The following is a 23,910-nucleotide window of genomic DNA, read 5'->3' as shown; positions in this document are numbered from 1 at the left end:
ATGGAGGAGAAGCAGTTGAATGACTGCTCATTCTTGAACGCAGTGCATTGTGGGCATGTGGTCATGTGAGCAATATGAATGGCGGAGAGGGCAGCGAGGGAGCTGAGCGGTGAGGGCTGTTAACTTTCACAGCATTGGAATACAGCCACTCAGGGCAGTATTTGGCGGCTGTGAAGGAGATACCGAAGGGACGATTTCTACGAGAACAGGCTTCTGCAGGTAATGAGATACACAACATCACACATACCTAATGTGTTTGGTGCTGTATTAAAAAAAAGTATGGGCAAAAGTATTGGGATGCCTGTCTGTACACGCACATGAACTTTAATGGCATCCCAGTCTTAGTCTGTAGGGTTCAGTATTGAGTTGGCCCACCCTTTGCAGCCATAACAGCTTCAACTCTTCTGGGAAGGCTGTCCACAAGGTTTAGGAGTGTGTCTATGGGAATGTTTGACCGTTCTTCCAGAAGCACATTGTGAGGTCAGGCACTGATGTCAGACGAGAAGGCATGGCTCGCATTCCAGGGATGTGGAAATGTTTTAAAAAACTACTTGACCAAGGGACTAAATCGGGGTCCCAAACTACTTGTCACTTATGACAATCTGCTTGTCCTGATAAAAAAAAAAATAATTTTAACCAAAACCATATTTAACCACTTCCCGCCTGCCATATAGTAATATGATGGACACAAGGTGGTTCTCTCGTTCTGGGAGGACGTCATATGATGTTATATATCCTTTGTTGGCAATGACAGAGGTCAAACGTTTCCTGTAAGTCTTCACAAGGTTGGCACACACTGTTGCTGGTATGTTGGCCCATTCCTCCATGCAGATCTCCTCTAGAGCAGTGATGTTTTGGGGCTGTCGCTGGGCAACACGGACTTTCAACTCCCTCCAAAGGTTTTCTATGGGGTTGAGATCTGGAGACTGGCAAGGCCACTCCAGGACCTTGAAATGCTTCTTACATAGTCACTCCTTCGTTGCCCGGGCGGTATGTTTGGGATCATTGTCATGTTGGAAGACCCAGCCACGTTTCATCTTCAATGCCCTTGCTGATGGAAGGAGGTTTGCACTCAAAATCTCACGATACATGGCCCCATTCATTCTGTCCTGTACATGGATCAGTTGTCTTGGTCCCTTTGCGGAGAAACAGCCCCAAAGCATGATGTTGCCACCCCCATGCTTCACAGTAGTTATGATGTTCTTTGGATGCAACTCTCTCCTGCAAACACGACGAGTTGTGTTTCTACCAAACAGTTCTATTTTGGTTTCATCTGACCATATGACATTCTCCCAATCCTCTTCTGGATCATCCAAATGCTCTCTAGCAAACTTCAGATGGGCACGGACATGTACTGGCTTAAGCAGGGGAACACGTCTGGCACTGCAGGATCTGAGTCCCTGGCGGCGTAGTGTGTTACTGATGGTAGCCTTTATTACGTTGGTCCCAGCTCTCTGCAGGTCATTCACTAGTTCCCCCCGTGTGGTCCTGGGATTTTTGCTTACCGTTCTTGTGATCATTTTGACCCCACGGGGTGAGATCTTGCGTGGAGCCCCAGATCGAGGGAGATTATCAGTGGTCTTGTATGTCTTCCATTTTCTAATTATCTCTCCCACAGTTGATTTGTTCACACCAAGCTGCTTGCCTATTGCAGATTCAGTCTTCCCAGCCTAGTGCAGGTCTACAATTTTGTTTCTGGTGTCCTTCGACAGCTCCTTGGTCTTCACCATAGTGGAGTTTGGAGTGTGACTGTTTGAGGTTGTAGACAGGTGTCTTTTATACTGATAACAAGTTCAAACAGGTGCCATTGATACAGGTAATGAGTGCAGGACAGAGGAGCCTCTTAAAGAAGAAGGTACAGGTCTGTGAGAGCCAGAAATCTTGCTTGTTTGTAGGTGACCATATACTTATTTTCCACCATAATTTGCAAATAAATTCTTTCCAAATCAGCCAATGTGATTGTCTGGATTTTTTTTCTCATTTTGTCTCTCATAGTTGAGGTCTACCTATGATGCCAATTACAGGCCTCTCTCATCTTTTTAAGTGGGAGAACTTGCACAATTGGTGGCTGACTAAATACTTTTTTGCCCCATGTGTGTGTGTATGTGTATATATATATATATATATATATATACACACACACTAAATTTTAGTGGATGGGTGAATTGACTCTTTAAAAATCCAGCTATATTATTAACTGACTTAACGGTTTGGTAATTATTTTTGCGGGAAATGCTGTTTTTTACATTGAGAACGATAAGCATTATTTTGGCTAAGACAGGAACCATTATGGGGGTATTTCCCAATATGCTGTAATACTGATGTGACACTTATAAGATTCTCTCACTCACAGACATGGCTTTTTCCACATGGGAAGGCCAAACCAGTTTATTAATATATTTTCACTCAAATGCCAGCTGACTGCTTCATGTGGAAAATAAGTTTGGACAAACACATTTTGTACAGCTTGCTTTCATTAACATGTGAGACATAATATTTCATTGCTGTTCAGAGTTCTTCAAGTGACCTGGTAATGACATGGAACAATTTATTGTGATTAAAGAGCAAGTTTTGTTGGAGAAAGAGCATTCATATAGTTTGTAATGTTCTGGTCAACAAAACATCCTGCTAATTGAACTGCCAAATCATATACACCAATTAGCCATAACATTATGCTGACCCACTTAATATTGAGAAGGTCCCCCTTTTGCTGCCAGCACAGCCCTGACCTGTTGCAGCATGGATGCCACTAGACCTCTAAAGGTATGCTGTGGTATCTGGCATCAAGCCATCAGTAGCAGATCCTGAAAGTTGCAAGGTGGGCCTCCATGGATCAAATTTTTTTTTCCCCAGTACATTCCAGAGATTCTGAATGGATTGACATCTGGAGAATTTGGAGGCCAAGTTAACACCTCAAACTTGTGTTCCTCAAACCATTCTTGAACCATTTTTGTAGGGTGACAGGGCACATTTTCCTGCTGAAAGAGGCCACTGTCATCGGGGGAATACTATTTTCATGAAGAGGTGTACTTGCCCAGCAACAGTGTTTAGGTAGGCAGTACGTGTCAAGTTACATCCATATCAATGGTGTTACCCAAGGTTTCCCAACAGAACATTGCCAAAAAAAATTACACTGCCTCCACCAGCTTCCCTTTTTCCCATAGTGCCTCCTGGTGTCATCTCTTCCCCGGGTAAGAGATGCACTCACACACCTGGCCATCCACATGATGTAAAAGAAAATGTTATTCATCAGACCAGGCCACCTTTTTCCAATGCTCCGTGGTTCAGTTCTGATGCTCATGTGCCCGTTGTGGGAGCTCTTGGTTGTGGACACGGGTCAGCATTGGCACCCTGACTGGTCCACAGCCCCATGCATAATAATCTTCAATGCCCATTTTTTTTCTGCTTTCAACACATCAACTTCATGGACAACATGTTTACTTGCTGCCTGGTATATCCCACTGACTTTCAGATAATGTTATTCACTTTACCAGTCAGCGATCTTAGTGTTTTGGCTGGTCAGTTTGTAGTGTTGAGAAGTACCATTCCTATGCATTAAGGTGACCCTGTCAGAAAAATAATGTAAAATATCTCAAAAAAAGTTTCTGTGTAAAGGTTTTAAATGCATATCTTTCTTGCTGCCCATTCTGTAGATTTCTCTGTTCCAGAGGAATCATCCCCTGAAATCTTCATAAACCAACACTTCAAGGAGTATTTGTTCCATAGATGTGGTGCCTGCATTCGTTTTCTTTTTGTAGGCTTTTTTTTCATTATTTTCACCTGGTGATCCTGCCAGTAACACACTTTCTGTCCTTGGGTGACAACTGTCACTCCCTGTATGGTATCTGTGGAGTAGCAGCATTGTCACCTTAGTCTGCTCTTCTGAGTTGGACTACAAGTATCTCCCCCTCTTCTCATCTCCATTACATAGGGAGAATTTGCTTTGTAGTTCACAGAATATAGCTGAGAAAGCTGATAGAATTGTTTTAAGATTTCAATTCAGTCCACAGAAAGTTACGACACTGGAATCCTATGAGGATCATTAGCATGCTGAGAGGATGAGCCAGCTGCCGGTCAGGCATTGGGGTGGATCCTGACATTATTGTCTGGTGTCTGGACCGCCTCTGTGATGTTAGCTGACAGTAGGCTTTAGCCGGCTGACTGATCACTCTGGGTCACAGGAGGCCACAAGTAGGTGCACTCCTGTGACGCAGAAGAGAAGTATGACCAAAAAAAGCTTTGGCCATACTTCTCTTTTAAAGTAACTGCAAACGTGTTGACTAAACATTTTTTTATTATTTTGTGCATGTTTACTATTTGTGTTTATTGTGTGTTCTATGTTACAGGGCAGCTACGGGAGAGAGAAAGTTTTATTTCTAAGACTCAATCTTCTGCAAGGAATAGTAAATTACCACAATGGAAGAGCCAACGAAGCATCAGAAAAACTATCAGAGGTACAATAATGGAAGTTTTTAATTTACAATGGGGTCAGTATTGCATTTGAGATGCTTCTGAATTTCTTTTGAGATTAAGGCTGCCTTTGCATTCATGCTGATTTGTGTTTTCAAAAAAATGCCCATGTACACAGTCCCATTCTGGGATCAAGTATTTGATTGTCTAAATTTATTATTTGTATTTATTTCAGGTACTTATATAGCGCTGTCAATTTCCGCAGCGCTTTACATATATATTGTACATTCACATGAGTCCCTAACCCTCAAGGGGTGTACAATGTAAGGTCCCTAAGTTACATTCATACATACACATACTAGGGCCTTTTTAGACAGGATCCAATTAACCTACCAGCATGTTTTTGGAGTGTGGAAGGAAACCGGAGTACCTGGAGGAAACCCACGCAGGCACAGGGAGAACATGCAAACTCCAGGCAGGTGGTCCCATGGTTGGGAATGAGCAAGGGAGAATGTCACCAGCACACCGAGGATCACCAATATGGGTCCAAAAGTTTTAATGAACGATCACTTAGTTAAAGCAAGGCAACGTTTTAAAGTGTCGCAGGACCCCTTATCAGGCATGTGACAGTGGTTGGGAATCAAACCAACGACCCTAGTACTGCCAGGCGGAAGTGCTAACCATTTAGCCACTGTACTGCCCATTTATATTGATAAAGGTCAAAATCACTAAAGCAGACCAGGACCAACTTCAGGTTTGTAATAGTTTAGAGAAGTCAGGCTAATTGAATTTGATTGCTGGTTAGTTGTTTATTTGGAAGCTGTATTTTACACATTATTTTATAAGGTAAGCCATGTAACGTAGCGCTGCCTCATTTGCAAACTTTTGATGGTCATTGACGGTCATTTCCCTGTGTGAAAAATGTATCTGTTGTGTTTTTCAGGCTAGTCGATTGTATAATGAGCTCTCCATTGACCCAGCAAAAGTAGAGACCTTATTACAGTTGGGGTGCTCAGCTCAAGAGGCACGCTTGGCACTGCGGGCATGTGACGGGAATGTGGAACATGCTGCTAACCATATTTCATGTAAACGAGAGGTATGACAACGTTTATGTTAAAATTCTCTTTTAGTTATAGACAAATTAGAGAAAAAGGTGAATACACCAGATATATAGTTCATTATAAAATACAGGTAAGTTTAAAACTTCAGGAAAACAGCTGGGTGTACAGACACACTTTGGCACAACTTGGGCAAACATGCATCCATAGCCTGCTGATTGGGCAGGTTCCTTTTTTTTTTTTTTTCTTTTCTTTGCTGTTAGCATACCATTGGGGAAATTTCCCTTAACTTCAGAGATGCAACAGGAATTTAGAGCTAATCTCCCTTGGTGAGGGGAAACCCCCTCTAAGACAGTTGTCCCCAGAACAGGTGTGAGTTCTCCTTACCCTTAGTTCTAGGGGCAATTTAAAAAAACAATTATTGAATTCCCCTCACGTTCTGTTTCATTGACAATAGTCATTAGGACAAACACGGTGTTGAATCTCCCCAATGGAGCCCAAACTGGGATAAAAACTTGATGGCGTAACCCTTACCCTAATGCCCAAAGCTAGAAAGAAAAAAAAAAAGGTTTGCCAGAAATGCACTGTAGGTCACAACTGGACCTACCAGTCATATTATTGTTGAACATATTGAACCTATCAGGGAGTGGGGCCACATCATTTGGCCTTGTCATTTCTGTGGCCTTTCTGAGCCAAACAATGGTGTCGGACTCCCCCAGTGGAGTGTGACAACTCTGAGGATGTTTGGCGTCAGTGGTCAGTGTTGGAATATTTCAGCACTGTAGTCACCGGAGAGAGATTTACAAGATCAGCATGACTCAACTTACCGATAACCACACAAATCAAATGTCAGGCCTTTATTCTTATTTATCCTACATCGGATTCCTGTGTATGACGTGTGAGGCAAAACTTTGTTTGGCATCTTACAGGGAAGCTGTTGTATTTTTGTAGATCTCCCACAATAAAGGTTAACACACAGGGTTTTGAAACTTTTATATGCATTTCTGATTTCTTATACAGAGAGTAAAGACTCCTGGTCTTGCATTCAAAATGATGCAGTTAGCTAAACCAGTGCAATTAGAAATTCGATTACAGGCTAGATTTTATAGCAGATGTAGGCAATAAAAAAAAAAAATTATATATATATATATATCTATATCTATATATATGTATATATCTCAATGTAAGTATGTGCAATGCCATACCTGTATTAGGCATCACTATACTTACAGCATTGTAAATGATGAGGTCGAAGGCCCGCCCACAACCCAAGCCGTTGAAGGGAAGAGGAAAGCGCTGGCTAACAGGGAGCGAGGCATAAGGTAAGTATTATTGCTTTTTAATGGTACCCTAGAAAAAAAGCATTTACATTTCTTTGGAGTTCAACTCTAAGAATATGTAAATAATTTGAACTGTTATTAAATCCAAAAACAAGATTTTAGTTCATTGAAGCTTCCCAGCCCTGGCTGAATGTGGTGGCTGCATTAGTTTTCTTTTTAGCCTTTTTTTTTTCTTCATCTGGTAAGCTGGCCAGTTACACCGTTCCTGTCTTAGGATGTCTCCACTCTTGATGGAAGAGTAATGGAGCCACACTTGGATAGTAGCATTGTCAGTCAGAGGAGAGAGTAGTGTTAGATGCACTAACAGATTTAGATGGACCTAAAGGGGAGCTCCAGGCTCCTCAAAAACAATTTAAAGTCAGCAGCTGAAAATACTGTAGCTGCTGACTTTTAACATTAGGACACTTACCTGTCCAGGGGTCCAGTGCCGTTCTCACCCTGTCTAGTTCTCCACTAGCCTGGGTTCTCAGCGCCGGTATAGTAAGTAAGGGAAACTGGAAGTGAAGCCTTGCAGCTTTACTACCGGTTTCCTGCTGCACATGAACTAGTTACGCTGTGCCTTGTGAATGTTCCTGTAGTCTTCTGGGGCCTGTGAAGTGTCCCAGAAGACTACGGGGGGGAAAGAGGGGGACCGAACTTCCAGCTCAATTTGCTGTGGTGAACTGAGCCAGAAGTGGGAGCAGGTACCTGCCAAAACCAGGTACCCATTCCCCCCTACCCCCCTACCCCCCAGAAAAGTGGCAAATGCGGCAGTGGAGGGTGCAAAAAAGAGAGCTTCCCTTTTGGGTGGAGCTCCGTTTTAACTAACAAATTAAAGCTGAATTCCAGCTAACACTTTATAAATTGTTTCAGCAACATTTTTTTTTGTTCCATTTGGGATAAAGGTTTAACATAAATGAATAAATGCTGAGCATTGTATGCACATGTCAGTTGTAAATGGTTTGTCTTAACCTTCTAACTACCACATTTGCTGGACCGCTTGCTGTGCTAAAGGAAGTTGAAAAATTACAGTCTTGATAGCCAGGTCACCAGGTGAAAATAACCTAAAAAGCCTAAAATACAAAATGAAGGCAGCCACCCCATCTAAGGACTGGTAAGCTACAATATAGAGGTTTGTGGTTTTAGGTGTAGTATTTAGGCAATGGAGTCTCTATATAATGATATTTAAGCCATGATGGCACTATTTTAGAGGGAACTAGAGTTAAGCTGGCCATATATTATTATTACAGTTTTCTTATTCAATTTCCTTTAGATTTACCTTCAACTTTGTGGTGCAAGAGCTTGCCAGATTGCATACAAATTGAAAGTGTTTAGGTTTGACTTCATATTATATGATTCTGGTAAATCTAAAAGAAAATTTAACAAGAAAATTGCTTAACGTATGGCCAGCCTTACAGTATAATGTTTTCAGCTCTGCAATTACGTTTTATGTTTTTCCTGTAGCCATAATGCCAAATTGACAGTCAGTCTCTCAGTTAATTGAATGGGATTCTTATCAGATACTGAAATCTGAATATTTTTTTTTCTTGTTGACCTTTTTAGGCTGATGAAATTAAAACATTTTTTATTATAATTTTCAGGAAAAGGCAGAGATTAAAAAAGAAGAGAGAGAGAAGAAAAGAAAACGACTGGACAAGATCAATACTCTGCGCGGGATGGGGTATTCTGAGACTGCTGCTGCAGAGGCCTTAAGTCAGGCCGGTGGGAACATTGACCGGGCAGTCCAGGTAAATTCTTTCACCCTGTGTCCTCTCATAAAATAAACAAAATGGTTTTAGGGCTCACTTTCACCTGTGGAAGTGTTTAAAATTGAGGTGGATTGTTTTTCAGAATGTGGTCCAGGATCAGCTTTCAGATGTTCAGAAGTTGATACTGCAATGTCCTTAATCCCTATTTTTTAAAAAGCCGGAAAGAGGTTATTGAATGACAGTACCGTATCTACAAAATTTACAGTTGTATTCACAGTTTGACTCCTCCATTCATGAAATGCACGTGTTTAAAGGATAAGTTCACCTTTTGACCAAAAATAATAAATGCACATTTTTGTGCATTTATTATTTTTGGTTGCAGGAGCCTGTAAAGCATTGCACCAGCGATCAGCAGGTGTCATGCAGGTCTCCTGCAGACCTGTCAGTATATATGCTTGCCTGTACAGGCAAGCACATATACTGATAGGAAGAATCGATGAACTACGGTGGCACTCCACAGCACTTGTAGTTCGTTCATTCATTCACAAAACAATGTTAATAAATGACTGGGCGGAGCTGTTTTTTAAAAAGTGACAGCTAGTACGGGGATCTTCTCCCCATACTACTGCCTATTCTCAGGGTGACATCTACTAATTTATGGTTGGCTCAGGCTGCTTAAAATATTGAGGCTTAGTTTAAGATCAGACTTCATTTACAAGACATTTACGCAGAAATCCAGCTGTTGATTTGCAAATGTTTTGCAACATTCCCGTTCAACAGACGTTGATCTAACAACCGACTTCTGGCAAACAGAAACAGCTATACATGAATTGAAATTTAGACAGTCCCTGCTGAACTGGACAAATTTTGATCCACCTATTGCAAGCTTAGGCTTGTTCATTTCAAAGGAAATCTCTACTAAGAGAAAAAAGTAGACTACCAATGTTGAATGCTCCTTGTGAAAATACTAAATGTTTTCTGAGTCACTGATCTGAAGTGTGCAAGTAAGAACTCTGTAACTCGCATAAAAACATAGTTGCTCACAGGTATAAACTGTAGGTATCTAGAGGTTCCTGAACGTACTGCAACCCTCTGCTACAACTGAATGCCAGGTAGTTCTCTAATACCAGATTTGGCTCTAGTCATTGGCTTGGAGCAAGCAAGCTCTGACCCAACATATAATTGTGGGAGCTTTGCCTGTTCAGAAATGTCTAGCATCTAGGCACAGCAGATGGCAATGGAAAATTCTGCTGCAGGTATGTACAGGTACCTCGGAATCTCTTCAATTTATGGCTGCTAGCAGATTTCTTTATTTTACATTTACAGAGTCACTTTAACTCAGATGGAAAGGATGCCCATCTAGCATTAACATTTCTGTGAATTCTCCTTCCATAAAATATTGGCTTTCCACATTTCGAATTAAAAAAAAATATATATTCTTGATTTTTGTTCTATCAGCACTAGAGTGCCAAGTACATTAAGCAGTTTCCAAAATGTTACTTTATTAGAACTAAATGAGCAAAGAGGACAGATAAGCCAGGAGTACAGATTACTGCTTCAATTTTTTACCATTTATAACAATTACTCTTTGGCAAACAACATGAATGTTGTGAATACAGACACAAATTATTTCCTCAAGCCTTGGATCAAAGGTTGAGGTGCATGTATATACCCTTCCTTGCAAGGTGTGTCTCCTTTAAGAGTTCTAAAATTGGGAGGTATGTAATCAAGGCAGTATGGCCTTCATGAATATGGGATCCAAGCAGTGCTGAAATCAGGAAGACCCCCTTTCTCTGCCAAAATTCTGTATAATAATAAGGAATACAAAAAGTGGCCCGGTGCAATAGGTTACATTGGCAAGGTTACTGTACACAAAGTACAATGCATTCAGATGTAGCACATAATTTCATATCTATTTTCAATTGAATTTACATTTATTATTATACAGGATTTATATAGCACCAACAGTTTGCTCAGCACTTTACAATATAAAGGGAGACAATACAGCAACGATACAGTTCAATACAAGAGGGTTAGGAGGGCCCTGTTTACATATACTTTAAAATAAGGAAAAGAAAAGTGTAATAAAAGAATACGAATGCAGCCACCACATCTAAGGAGTGGTAAGCTGTAATACCATCATTTTTAATAAATATTAAGAAAATATTTAGAATTGAAAAAGAATCTCTGACCTTGGTGAGAGGTCTGATTCACGCGCACACACACCCTGTTCTCCCTTCTGTCTCTGTCTCAGAGTGATGACCTTTCCTTTTAATCCTTTAATGTATGAGCAGTTATCTGTCATAACTCTCTTCTACCTCTCCTCCCCCAAGCTGTAGTTATTGAGCTTCCATCTGTTTCCAATATGATAAATCATTAAAATGGCCTCTATTTCTTGGTAGTCCACCGCAGTGTTACATGCCTGTTTGTTTTTACTTTGAGGTACTACAGCATGCTGGCAGCTGGGCTAGGTTGTAAACTTCCCTTTGTGACACATGTTCGGCACTCCTAGCTGAATGGTCTTGGCACTTTAGGATAATGCCGATTGTACTACCAGGGGTGACAGTGAGGGAAATAATAAATGTTGTATTATTATGTATGTGCTCAACCTGATAGGATAAAGATCCCATTTTGTTGTAGTGGTTGAAAGAAATAGGAGATCCCCCTCTCAGCTGTCACCCCCTCTATGTGGATCTCAGCCCCTAACCTGCTAGAAATGGGACTCCATTCTACTGAGTTGAAATGTTTGCCAAACTGAAAGAATATGTTAACCCAACATTTCATATTCCTGATATATGCCTGCTGTATCATGTACTTGTATGAAAAAGTATCCTGTTCTGTTTTTTACTGTTTTCTTTGTGTGAAACCCATGGTGTTCCTGCCAGTCCCTCTGCTTTTCTATTAAAAACTGACTGCACTAGCCTGAAGAGCACAGTATGGTCAGTTTTCTGGCTCTGCTGGAACTCAGCCTGCTCTTCTGCAGTGATCAGACTTGTGCTGGCACACGTGACTTAGCTTAGTAAATGTCAGCTTTACCATCAAAATCGCTTTATTTTCATCAGTAAAGTTTAAAACAGTCACATTTGGCACACTGTTTTTGCATATCAGCATAGTTAACCCACAGTACTTAGTTTCATCTACAGATGGCATTGCAGGTGAAAAACGAAAATTCATCATTTCATGTCTTTTGACGTCACAGTTGTATTCAGTATATAACAATATTCCAATTATCAGATGAATATTTAAAACAATTCTCCACTTTCATATAAAAACTGGAGAGAGTATGTATGTATGTATGCGACCCTGCTACTGGAAGGCATTGGTATCCAAGTTCCTTCCCCCAATAATTACCTGTTAAATTGTTTGGAACTTCTTGGCTTTTTCTGGCACCATGCAGCCTGGCCTCATAAAATCGTTTGATTTCTAGGGGTTTCCAAAGGTAGGTTGGATTTATCCAGGGAAGGATGAGCATACAGTTGTGTTCAAAATAATAGCAGTCAGACATCACTAACCTGATCAATCACTGTTTTTGGTAGAAATTATATTTCTACATGGCAAATAATTTACTAGCATGCGTAGTAGAGTAATAGAAATCCAACAGTCATGACATGCATGCTGCTGATTCTGTGTAATTGAATCACTAATTGAAAGGGGCATGTTCAAAATAATAGTGTGGAGTTCTATTAGTGAGGTCATTCATTCTTTGAAAAACAGGTGGCAATTATTGCCCTTATTTAAGGAAGGAAGGCAGCAAATGTTGTACATGCTGGTTACAGTGCATTTCTCTCTGAAATTCTGAGGAAAATGAGTCGTTCCAGACATTGTTCAGAAGAATAGCGTACCTTGATTAAAAAGTTGATTGGAGAGGGGAAAACATATAAAGAAGTGCAGAAAATGATAGGCTGCTCAGCTAAAATGATCGCAAATGCTTTAAAATGGCAACCAAAACCTGAAAGACGTGGAAGAAAGCGAAAAACTACCATTCGAATGGATAGAAGAATATCCAAAATGGCAAGGACTCAGCCAACAATCGCTCCAGGAAGATCAAAGAAGGTGTAAAGTTACCTGTGAGTACTGTTACAATTAGAAGATGCCTATGTGAAGCCAAGCTATCTGCAAGAAGCCCCCGCAAAGTCCCACTGTTGAAAAAAAGACATGTGCTGAAGAGGTTACAATTTGCCAAAGAGCACATTGACTGGCCTAAAGAGAAATGGTGCAACATTTTGTGGACTGATGAAAGTAAGATTGATCTTTTTGGGTCTAGTGGCCGGAGACAGTTTGTCAGACGACCCCCAAACACTGAATTCAAGCCACAGTACACTGTGAAGACAGTGAAGCATGGTTGCGCAAGCATCATGATATGGGGATGTTTCTCATACTACGGTGTTGGGCCTATTTATCGCATACCAGGGATCATGGATCAGTTTGAATACATCAGAATACTTGAAGAGGTCATGCTGCCTTATGCTGAAGAGGAAATGCCCTTGAAATGGGTGTTCCAACAAGACAACGACCCCAAACACACCAGTAAACGTGCAACATCTTGGTTCCAGACCAACAAGATTGACGTTATGGAGTGGCCAGCCCAATCCCCGGATCTTAATCCAATAGAAAACTTGTGGGGTGACATCAAAAATGCAGTTTCTGAGGCAAAACCAAGAAATAGAGAAGAACTGTGGAATGTAGTCCAATCATCCTGGGCTGGAATACCTGTTCACAGGTGCCAGAAGTTGGTTGACTCCATGCAACACAGATGTACAGCAGTTTGAAACAGAAACAGTGCTTATACAACTAAATATTAAGTGATTCAAAGGAAAGCAAAATCCTCAAACATTTTTCAGTTTATATAGTAAATGTTTGAGTTTGTAAAGAAGAATACAAACACTGCTATTTTTTTGAATAGTCTAATATTCACTTTTCTTCAATTTTTTTAGAGGAACAACACAAATTTGATATATTTTTCTTCATGTTTTGATTTGGAATAGAATGTGTAGTGTTCCCAATGCATTTGTGTGTATGGAAATAAAAGCTATTAGCAGGATTTTGAGCTTTATTCACTTTTTGCAACATACTGCTATTATTTTGAACACAGCTGTATCTCACCAATTACTTTGTAGCTGCACACAGCTGACTGGTGGGGTATAAGTGAGAAGACCCCTAGCTGTCAGCAACAAAGGGACACAAAATATTTCCTGCCTGAGAGTTATTGCAATTGTCCAGCTCTGCTTGGATTTTAATCGTTCATTTAAAATCTTTTCAACCCGTCATTATCAGGCTGACATGGTTTTAAAGGACAATTCCACTTTAACTAATGTTGACCATTAAATGTTTCCAACCACCCACTGAGTGCCAACCACCCACTTACCTAAATACCTTCAGCCTTGCTCCCTAGTTCCTTGCTGTGTGGTCCTGCCTTTACAGAAAAAGTCTCATCCGCATCCAGCTGCTATTGTTCATGCTGTGCCTACTGATTCCCATAGATGGTCCATATTCATAGCAGCCCCCAACTGCTACTTCAACCATAGGAATAGATCAGCCAATCAATCTGCATGTACCATAGGATCTGGATTCGGCCAGGAATCTGTGCTACATAGGCTGCATGGTGCTGGGAAGATAAGACCGTGGCAGTGGGGTTTAAGGTAAGCTTTAATGTTAGGTAAGGTTTAAGGTAGTTGGGGTGGAATTAACAATGAAAGGACAACTTCAAGAAAAGTGAAGTTGTCCTTTAAAGTAAAGTGCCTGTGTTACCCATAGCAACCTGATTGTTGCCAGCTGTTCTTTTTTTGTACAGGTCTAACAATTAAAGGCATAACTTAAAAGAGATGTAGGGCTTTTTTTTTCCTATTTATACTTACCTCGGTGGATGCAGCATCGGTCCCCCGCCGACTCTAAGGGTGAGAACTCAGCGATCACATGACCACTGATCGCTGATTTCTCCTCTCCGCTCTGAGAAGAGAGCAGGACTTTCAGTCACTGCTGTCTGCTCAGCCCCCTGTGAAGGGGAGAAAGCGGCTGGCTCAGGCTTTCAGCGCTTCGCTTAGAGGCAGATCCAGGTGCCGCTCCAGACTGTAGGGGTGGATCCCAACTTTGAAGTCGGGATCTTTCCCTAGCCTGGACTGGCTGAATAATGTCAGCCAACAGCGGACTTCAGTCCACTGTCAGCTGAAAATGGGTCACAGGAGTGCAGAACGAACTGCACTCCTGTGACAGGAGAAGTACAGCCAAAACAGCTTTGGCTGTACTTCTTTAATTTAATACAGACATTTATAGAACACCAGGTAGTAGTGCATTACTTACTGTACATTTGCATCAGTCCCTGTCCTCATGGAACTTACAATCTAATTACATGCATGCATACTGTACACTACAAGTAACTGGCAGCCTGATCTTGGAGTTTTGTTAGAAACGGGAGTACCCAGAGGAAACCCATGCAAGCACAGGGGAACCTGCAAACTCCATGCAAATAGTGTCCTGGCCAGGATTCAAACCAAGTACACCAGTGCTGCAAGGCAGAATTGCCAACAACTGTGTTGCTCCTTTCCTCCTCCAATAACTTTTTGACTTCCCTTCCTTGTGTCCCTTTCCAATTTGTAGAGCCCCTTGTGTATAGTCAGAGACCTGGGAGGAAAATCCCTTCTCTCTAGGTCCTCACGAGCCATATTTACTGATTTGTATAGCCAACTCAATATGAAATACTTACTGTTCATGCACAGGTTCTATGAATCTAGTAAAAAAAAAAGAATCATAATGTATAGGAAATCTGAAGTGCATTGCTTATGCCAACCATCATTTAGTTCTTTGATATGATCTTAGGTAAACATTGACGTTTCCTGACAAAGGTAGGAAGGGAATTATGGTAGAATTTGATGCTTGCTGGAAGTGACTTGTAACCTCTGCAGCCAGCGGATTGCAATCTGTTCTAGAAATCATAGGACTTGATATCCGTCAATCCTAAGTGGAATGTGTACATATATGTTTCCATAGAGTCAGCTGACTTGTATGTGATGTGAAGATAAGCTGCGGAGGTTTCATTTGGTTATACTATTGGAATGTTGACTCAAATTAAATGTGCAAAGTGGACTTGCCTCCTCTGAAAGAGAAACTCTATTTCAGTATATGAAACTTCTACTCTATTTGAGTAATGAAAGTAATGTTTTCTGTTGTTACTGTAACAGTCACCTTCCAGTATTTTCAATGGGACCTTTTAGTCAATGTTACAAGTTGCATCCATATTTAGTTTGTAACATAATTGCCAGTGGACCCCTCCCACCTTCGAACCAGCCCCCTCTGTGGCAGCATGCAGGGACACTTCTCCCCACCAGCAGCTGTCAATTTTGAATTTTGCTCGACTGTGAATGAATAAACTACAAGTCCCATCTGATGATTTGATTGATGTGTAGATGCCGAGCACTGCTATACCTATTTTGCCTACTGTTTTTACGTTGCTTCTTAAGGACCTCAAAAGATTTCATTGGTATTTGTTTCCTTTAAATAGCACTTTTCTCCCTGGGGACTCGAGGCATTTTTATTTGTTGATGGGCTGTCTTGGGTGCACCACTCATATCATAGTAGGGACAATTTCAGAAGGGAACCAATTACCTTACCAGCATGGTGCGGGAGGAAATCTGAGTATCTGGAGAAAATCCACACAAGTACAGCCCTGGCCAAAAGTTTTGAGAATGACACAAATGTTAATTTATCTGCAAGGAAACATGCAGTCATCACTGCTTTGCACAAAACTGGATTCACAGGGAAGGATATCGCTGCTACTAAGATTGCACCTAAATCAAATATTTATCGGATCGTCAAGAACTTCAAGGAGAGAGGTTCAAATGTTGTTAACAAGGCTTCAGGGCGCCCAAGAAAGTCCAGCAAGCGCAAGGACCGTTTCCTAAAGTTGATACAGCTGTGGGATCGGGGTACCACCAGTGCAGAGTTTGCTTAGGAATGGCAACAGGCAGGTGTGAGTGCATCTGCACGCACAGTGAGGAGAAGAGTTTTGGAGGATGGCCTGGTGCCAAGGACAGCAAAGAAGTGACTTCTCTCCAGGAAAAACATAAGGGACACACTGATATTCTGCAAAAGGTACAGGGATTGGACTGCTGAGGACTGGGGTAAGGTCATTTTCATTGATGAATCCACTTTGTTTTGGGCATCCAGAAAAAAAGTTTGGTGATGAACAATGCCCTTTCCAGCATGATGGAGCACCTTGCCAAAAGGCAAAAGTGATAACTAAGTGGCTTGGGGAGCAAAATATCGAACTTTTGGGTCCATGGCCAGGAAACTCCTCAGACCTTAATCCCATTGAGAACTTGCGGACAATCCTCAAGAGGCGGTGAATAAAAAAAACCCCCACAAATTCTGACAAACTCCAAGCATTGATTATGCAAGAATGGGCTGCCATCATTCAGGATGTGGCCCAGAAGTTGTTTTATAGCATTCCAGGGCAAATTGCAGAGGTCTTGAAAAAGAAGGTTCAACACGGCAAATATTGACTTTTTGCATAAACCTAATATAATTGTCAATAAAAGCCTTTGACACTTATGAAATGCTTGTAATTATACTTCAGTATACAATTGTAACATCTGACAAAAATATCTAAAAACACTGAAGCAGTAGACTGTGAAAATTAATATTTGTGTTATTCTCAAAACATTTGGCCAGGGCTGTACAGGGAGAACAAGCAAACCCCATGTAGATAGTGCCCTGACCAAGACTCGAACTGAGGACCCCAGTACTGTAAGACAGTTCTAACCACTAAGTGACTACCTTAATAAAAAAAAAAATGCAATTTGCACTTAAAGTGTTACTAAACCCAGGACCCTGCATTCACTATATCTGGTGTCCCACAGTACACAGAACATGGAAATGCAATTATTTTAGTAAATATAAACTGCTAAAAACTTTTCTCATCAGCTGTTAGAGCAGTCTTGCGACTTCAGCAGAGCACTGGTTAAAACTGGTAGGAGGAGTTTTCTTTCTGCTCTAGGAGGATGCAAAACCCTTGACCCTCTGTCTGTACAGTGCTGATTGGCCCTGTGCTGATCACGTGAAAAAAAAAAAACCTCTCTAGCAATGCACACTAAACTGAGCATGTGCATGTGACTACACATTCAGTGTGTCTTATCAGATGGACATTTAAACAAGAGGAGGGCCAGAGAGAACAGGACCAAACAGCCTTTTTTACACAATGCTGAGGATTAACCCCTTAGGTTCCACAGTGCGTATAACAAGCATGCTTTACTGCATATACAGACTGATTTTACTGTTTTAGGTTTAGTAACACTTTTAAAAGCTTATAATTAAAAAAAAAACTGATAAAACACATGTTGAACTGCTGAAAATATCTTAATGACTATATCATAGATAAACATTTCATTACCACGGGGTATCGTGCTAAGGAACATTAATAGTACAGATTGAAGGTGTGAGGGAAGTAAACAGCAAATCTGGATTTCTTCAAGTACACATGGAAATACAGACCATACATAGAAACAAGGTTTTTGGGTGCATTTTTACATACTAGTAATAATATTTACTTTACTTAGATTTCTTTGACATGTATATAAAAATTACTGTAAAAGACTGTACACTGTCTTTAATACTCACTGTTGTTCAGGTTAGTGATGGTTCGAAAATCTTCAGGCAGTACTCAAGGTGTACATAGCACTGGCCAAAGTATAATGGGTACTCTAACATTACCTACCTACCATACAGAGTTACATAGAGCTGTGTGTGTGATGGTCACCTTCATATACTGTGTTCACTGGTCATTAATGAACACGGGGTTGATGGTCCATGGAGTGTACACGTTCTTGAGATTTAATTCAACGTCAAGCCCAATTTTAGATTTCACCCTTCTTCCGACACGTGTTTTTTTTTTTACTTTTTTTTTTTTCCTATGCTTACTTTCATTTCTGATGTTTTCTGTTTAGTCATGTGCGGTGCAGGGTCCTCCTCCTCCTCTACCTCTTCTGTGGTGCTGGGCTGTCCTCAGTAAAAAAATGAACAGTTTTCTACTTACCTGTTCTGTGCAATGGACCTTTTCTCAGGTCCCCTACCGATGATCTTGACTCCTCCTCTTATTAGTGTGTCCCCATTGCAAGCCGTTTGCTATGGAGGCACACAGTGCTCGCTCCTGAGCTGTGTGTCGCTCGGTGTCTATGGGAACAGGCGCACCCGCCCCTCTCCCCCACCCACTTCCACCTCATTACATTTGACTGACCGCAGCAGGAGCCAATGGCTCCTACTGCTGCTGCTCGAGTCCTGTGTGAAAAGGAAGAGATGAAGCCGTGCACAGTGCTGGATCTCTTAATGCATTAAGCTTTAGTATCACTTTAAGGTAAAAAATGTTTAGGTTTTATAACCCCTTTAAAAAAGAATTTAAAAAAATAGAAGCAAAGTTAATGTGAAATTGTGAATATTTTTAATAGGCATTATAATATATGATTAGAAAATCTTACTTTATAGGATATGTGGTGTTTATAGTCTGATTGAAGCAAAAAAAAAATATATATATATATATATATATATATATATATATATATATAAGGTTATCAATTTTATCCCAATAGATACTCCTAGATAATCCAGAGCGTTTAATTCTACATGGCAATCCAGCTGGCAGCAGCTCGTACAGTGTTCCTCAGCAGAGCATCGATCAGGTAAGAAGTATTTGCTTTGTAAATATTGTAAAAAGATTATTTGCATTTTTACTCATGCTTTACCTGTATAGGTCTGCTGTCCAATGCATACATCTGTAATGATGATGAGTTGTATATAGAAACATTCTTCAGTGTGGTAACATTTACTGAAAGGATTACCATATAAACCAAGTTAGAGGTGGTGCATTTGCTAGATACAAAGAGGAAAATTGTGGTGCCAGCAAAAAGCGTGTGTCACGCTTCAGAACTTCGAAAACAGAGTAGATCCTGATCCTGATTAACAACCCTCTTTGCTTATGACGGCAATAGATGGATCGAAATTCTTGCTGAACAGGCCGAATTTTGATCCATGTATTGGAAGGATGGTTGTACTGAAGTCAATCTATCAATCAACTTCACTTCAAACAGCCTGTCAAGTTTTTCATTCAATCACAGCTGGCGGCTGTAGCTAAATGTGTGAACACTAAATATGTTAATGGAGGAATCAAGAAAATTAGTTTATGGCCTAAAAGAATAAATATCTAAGAGTTCGCTTCCTTTAAACGTAATATAAATGTAAATATAAATATAAATATGGAGATGCTTGTTAGTAAGCTTAACCAATTCAATACCAGGCATTTTACACCTTCCTGCCCAGGCCATTTTTCAGGTTTCAGCGCTCTCACACTTTGAATGACAATTGCGTGGTCATACAACACTGTACCCAAACTAAAATTTTATCATTTTCTTCACACAACCAGAGCTTTCTTTTGGTGGTATTTAATCACCGCCGGGGTTTTTACTTTTTGCTAACTTAAAAAAAAAAGCCGAAACTTTTGAAAAAAAAAAACACGTTTTTCTTTGTTTCTGTTATAAAAGTTTGCAAATAAATAATTGTTCTTCATAAATTTAGGCCAAGATGTATTCTACTACATGTCTTTGGTGAAAATAACACAAATTAGGATGCATTTTTTAGTTTGTAGGAAAGTTATAGAGTTCACAAACTATGGTATAGATCTGAATATTGATCAATCCTGAAGTACTGATGGCCAATCTAATTTCTTGAGGTCCAAGAATGTCAGAATAGTACAGATATCCCCAAATGACCTTTTTTTGCAAAGAAGACAGTCTGGTGTACTTCATAAGAGGCATGGCGAGTTTTTTGAATTTGTATTTTTTTTGTCATGATTTTTTGGAAAATAAAAAAATAAAAAAAAATATTTTCACTATTTTTTTTTTTACATACTGTCACCAGTGCAGTACAACGTCATCATGTAACTGGCATGGCGGTGATCAAGGACACTGACTGGTGACGATGTGAAAAAAAAAAAAATATATATATATATAGATTTTTTTTATAATTTTTTTATTATTTTAAATTTTTATTACATTTTTTTTCTTTTTTTTTTAAGATTTTTTTTTTCATATTTCACTATGTCCAAAGTAGTACAATGTTACCATACTTTGGGGAAGTGATCATTATTTTTCTTTTTTTACACAATTTGTTTATAGCAAAGAATTACTTTGCTATAAGCAAGCATTTACCTGACATCGATTCATTCAGGGGTTTTTTTTTTTTTTTTTTTTGTGCTTAGCTGTGATTTGGCCACAGCTAATCACGTGACATGTGCATGTGATTAGCTGTGACCATTCACAGCTAGACACTAGTATACAATGGATGGCATGAATGAAGCCATCCATTGTATACAACTGTCATGTGACCTGCTGTGATTGGTCACAGCAGGTCACATGGTACCGGCAACGGGGGTCGGTACTCAGATCTGTCATCGGCCGTGTCCGAGGTACACAGCCGGTGACAGATCGCGCCGCTGCGCGGCTCTGCAAGCTTGCGAATTGCGCATGTGCGGGAGGACGCCATGTGGCGTCCGCCCGGAAAGCGAGTGCATTTTTCTGGACGCCATATGGCTATTGGCCAGGCGGCAAATGGTTAAAAAGCCTGAAGACATACAAACAATATATACCACGCTTCTGAATTGCTGTGAATCACTATAGTGATACTAAAAATCAACACAAACTAAGTTCAAATTATTGTCTCTCTAAATCAGGTGCAAAATGAATAACAATGTGAATGCTTCTATGTAATTATGAACAAAAGTCCATTTTTAAAAGGCTTCATATCCAGCTTCCATATTCCCAGCGTGCAAAAATAAAGACACCTAAGAAATACGTGCTCTTCCTCTCTTCCCTGATGGCGTTAGACGTTGCTGCCGAAACGCGTTGGATCGAGCTTTGTGATACTTCTCTTCCGGTTGGTGAAATGCAAACTGGTGTTCCTTTCTGGTGATATATATGCCTGATTGATTTTAACTGATGTAAGTATAGTTCTATAGCACTTTTTTTTCTATAAATAACCTTTACTGCACTATGAGGAGGTCCTCTATGAGGAAGATTTTTTTTATTCAGTCTCTCACAAGTCAGCCAAAACGGGAGGATAAGATCTATTTGTAATATTTCAAGCATATATGACGTTCTTTGAGAGAAGAGGTCGTATATTTCTGGTGAGTGTGGTGTGTTATCCTTTTTGGGACAAGAGGAAGAGCACTTATTTCTTGAGTGTTTTTATTTTTGCAAACTGGGAATATGGAAGCTGGATAAGAAGCCTTTAAAAAAATGGTCTTTTGTTCATAATTATATGGAAGCATTCACATTGTTGTTCATTTTGCACATAATTTATAGAGACAATAGTTTGCACTTTATTTGTGTTGATGTTTAGTATCACTATAGTGATTGGCAGCATTTAAGGAGCACGGTCAGGGCTGGTGCTAGACTATTTTGCACCCTAGGCAGGACCAGTTACTCCCCACCCCAACACCCCCTTGAAAAAATAAATTAAAAAAAATATATTTAAAAACAGTAGAAAATATTAAATCAACAAAATGTGAAACTGGTAAATTTCTTTTAATTTGCTAAAATAAGTGCCATAAGATACCACCAGCACCAATATTGAAGACAATATCAGTGTCACAGACGGACTCTATCTGTGGCTGGCAGTGGCAGGGTGACAGTTGCAGTGAGTGGAGGATGATCGATCCATACTCTGACAGATTCCAGGCTGGAATTCCCCAGGCAATGGGGGGAAATAAAATGCTTTGACAGCAGGCAGCCCAGCCCACACACACACAGAGAACACCTGAACTGAGCGATTTCCACACAGTGACAGATCAGGCACAGCAGGCTGTGGGATCATGATGTCATCACTCACTGACACTTAGCACATGTGATGGATTTCCGGCCAGGTCACACTCACAAAGACACGAGACATCAGAGTCAGACATTAATCTTCCTCCACAGGCGCAGCTCCGCCTCCTCTGATGAATGGGAAGAGAAGAGCTGGAACTCCACAGTGATCAGCAGCTGCCAGCCGGCTTGCAGTAAGGGACTGAGTCTGAGAGGAGCACTGGAAGTAGCAGCAGCTCAACTGCTACACTGGCCCCAGAATCCCAGAATCTTCCTCTGTCCTTTCTTCCTACCCTCTACTTCACCCCCCCTCAGCTGAAGGATTATTCTTGATGTGCCAGCCTGGCTGCGCCCAGGCACCTCTAGGTGGCAGTGCGCCCTATGCTGCTGCCTAGTTTGCCTAGTGGAAGCAGCGTCCCTGAGTGCGGTATATATTGTTTGTATGTTTTAATGTATGGCTTGCTTTATTAGGAGCTATCAGCTTCCCCTCTCATTCAGCAGAGAGGAGCCCAAGAGAGGATGAAAGAAGTTTCCCCTGTCTATTTGCAGGGTCAGCCTGTGTAGTGTGTTTACTGCATGGGGCAGAAAGAGGTATGTCAACTTTCTGCCAGGTTACTGACAGCTAGTTCATATTCCGTATACCAGGTCCGGTCTGGGGGGATCTGCGGCAGTTTTCTGTATTACTGCTATCCCTTTGATAAGTAGACACAGATCTTCACTCTGAAATAGAAACTGGTGCAGCTAGACCTGAAACAGATCAATGTGATTATTAAAATGGCACATTATAATGATGCAGGAAGCTGTTCTGAATCCGCTAAAATACTTTTGTTGGGTGGTAACAGTTACCAGATCTTGCTAATTGTTACTTTCTAAACATCTTGCGCAACTTTTGCAAAGGTTAAAGCTGAACTCTGGGGAAACTAACATACTCCCTTGCTGTGGGGCTGTTTAAATCTAGGGGACAGGGCAGTGTGATTTTACTTACCTGATTCTCCACTCCTGCAGGCTCCTTCACGCTGCAGCCTCTTCTACCATATGCTCTGGCAGTCAGATGTTCCTGACCTCATCATGATTAATGCAAACCTATAGCCCTGTACTGAACATGAGGGCGCCAAAGGACAATGCAGTGCCAGAGCATAGGGGTGTGCCGCCTGCCAGGGAGTGGGGAATCCAGTAAGTAAAGCTGCTTTTCCAGTGCCTTAGACCTTGAAGAGTATTTAAACCTTACAGTGTGCAGGTGACCCCATGGCAAGGAAGGATTTTTACTTTTCCTCGAGTTTTGTCACCAAATTACAACATTTATGCAACCCTTTATTAGAAATGTAGGATTGGATTGGGTGTAGAAATTTAACATCGGTAGGTGGAGTGGAGCCAGTAAATAGTAGACAAAATCCATTAGCTCGTTTAACTTCTATAAATGGTTGTTATTTATTCAGTTTCACTACCGCAGCATATTTCTGTTCACACAGGGCTGTGTGAAGCCTTCTCTCTACTATTTGCTGAAGAAGAAAAACTTTGATATTTTTTGGCAGTGAATGAACACAGTCTCTCCCAGTCCAAGCTGTCACATGAA

At 40.7% G+C, this 23,910-nt stretch overlaps 1 protein-coding gene across 1 annotated transcript in view; it reads left to right on the top strand.

Moving 5' to 3' along the window:
• NUB1 (negative regulator of ubiquitin like proteins 1) overlaps window positions 1-23,910 on the top strand; it is an 87,971-nt gene that overhangs the window by 51,329 nt on the left and 12,732 nt on the right. The window contains exons 10-13 of the mRNA XM_089673120.1: window positions 4,347-4,454; window positions 5,354-5,506; window positions 8,389-8,535; window positions 19,071-19,160. Of these exons, the coding sequence (XP_089529246.1) occupies window positions 4,347-4,454; window positions 5,354-5,506; window positions 8,389-8,535; window positions 19,071-19,160 (498 nt within the window). The remainder of the gene's footprint in view (window positions 1-4,346; window positions 4,455-5,353; window positions 5,507-8,388; window positions 8,536-19,070; window positions 19,161-23,910) is intronic.

This window comes from Staurois parvus, unplaced genomic scaffold, assembly GCF_062004578.1.
Source record: "Staurois parvus isolate SC_StPar_1 unplaced genomic scaffold, SC_StPar_1.0 ptg000136l, whole genome shotgun sequence".
In the NCBI taxonomy this organism is placed as follows: Eukaryota; Metazoa; Chordata; class Amphibia; order Anura; family Ranidae; genus Staurois; species Staurois parvus.
This window is presented reverse-complemented; position numbering and strand designations above follow the sequence as displayed.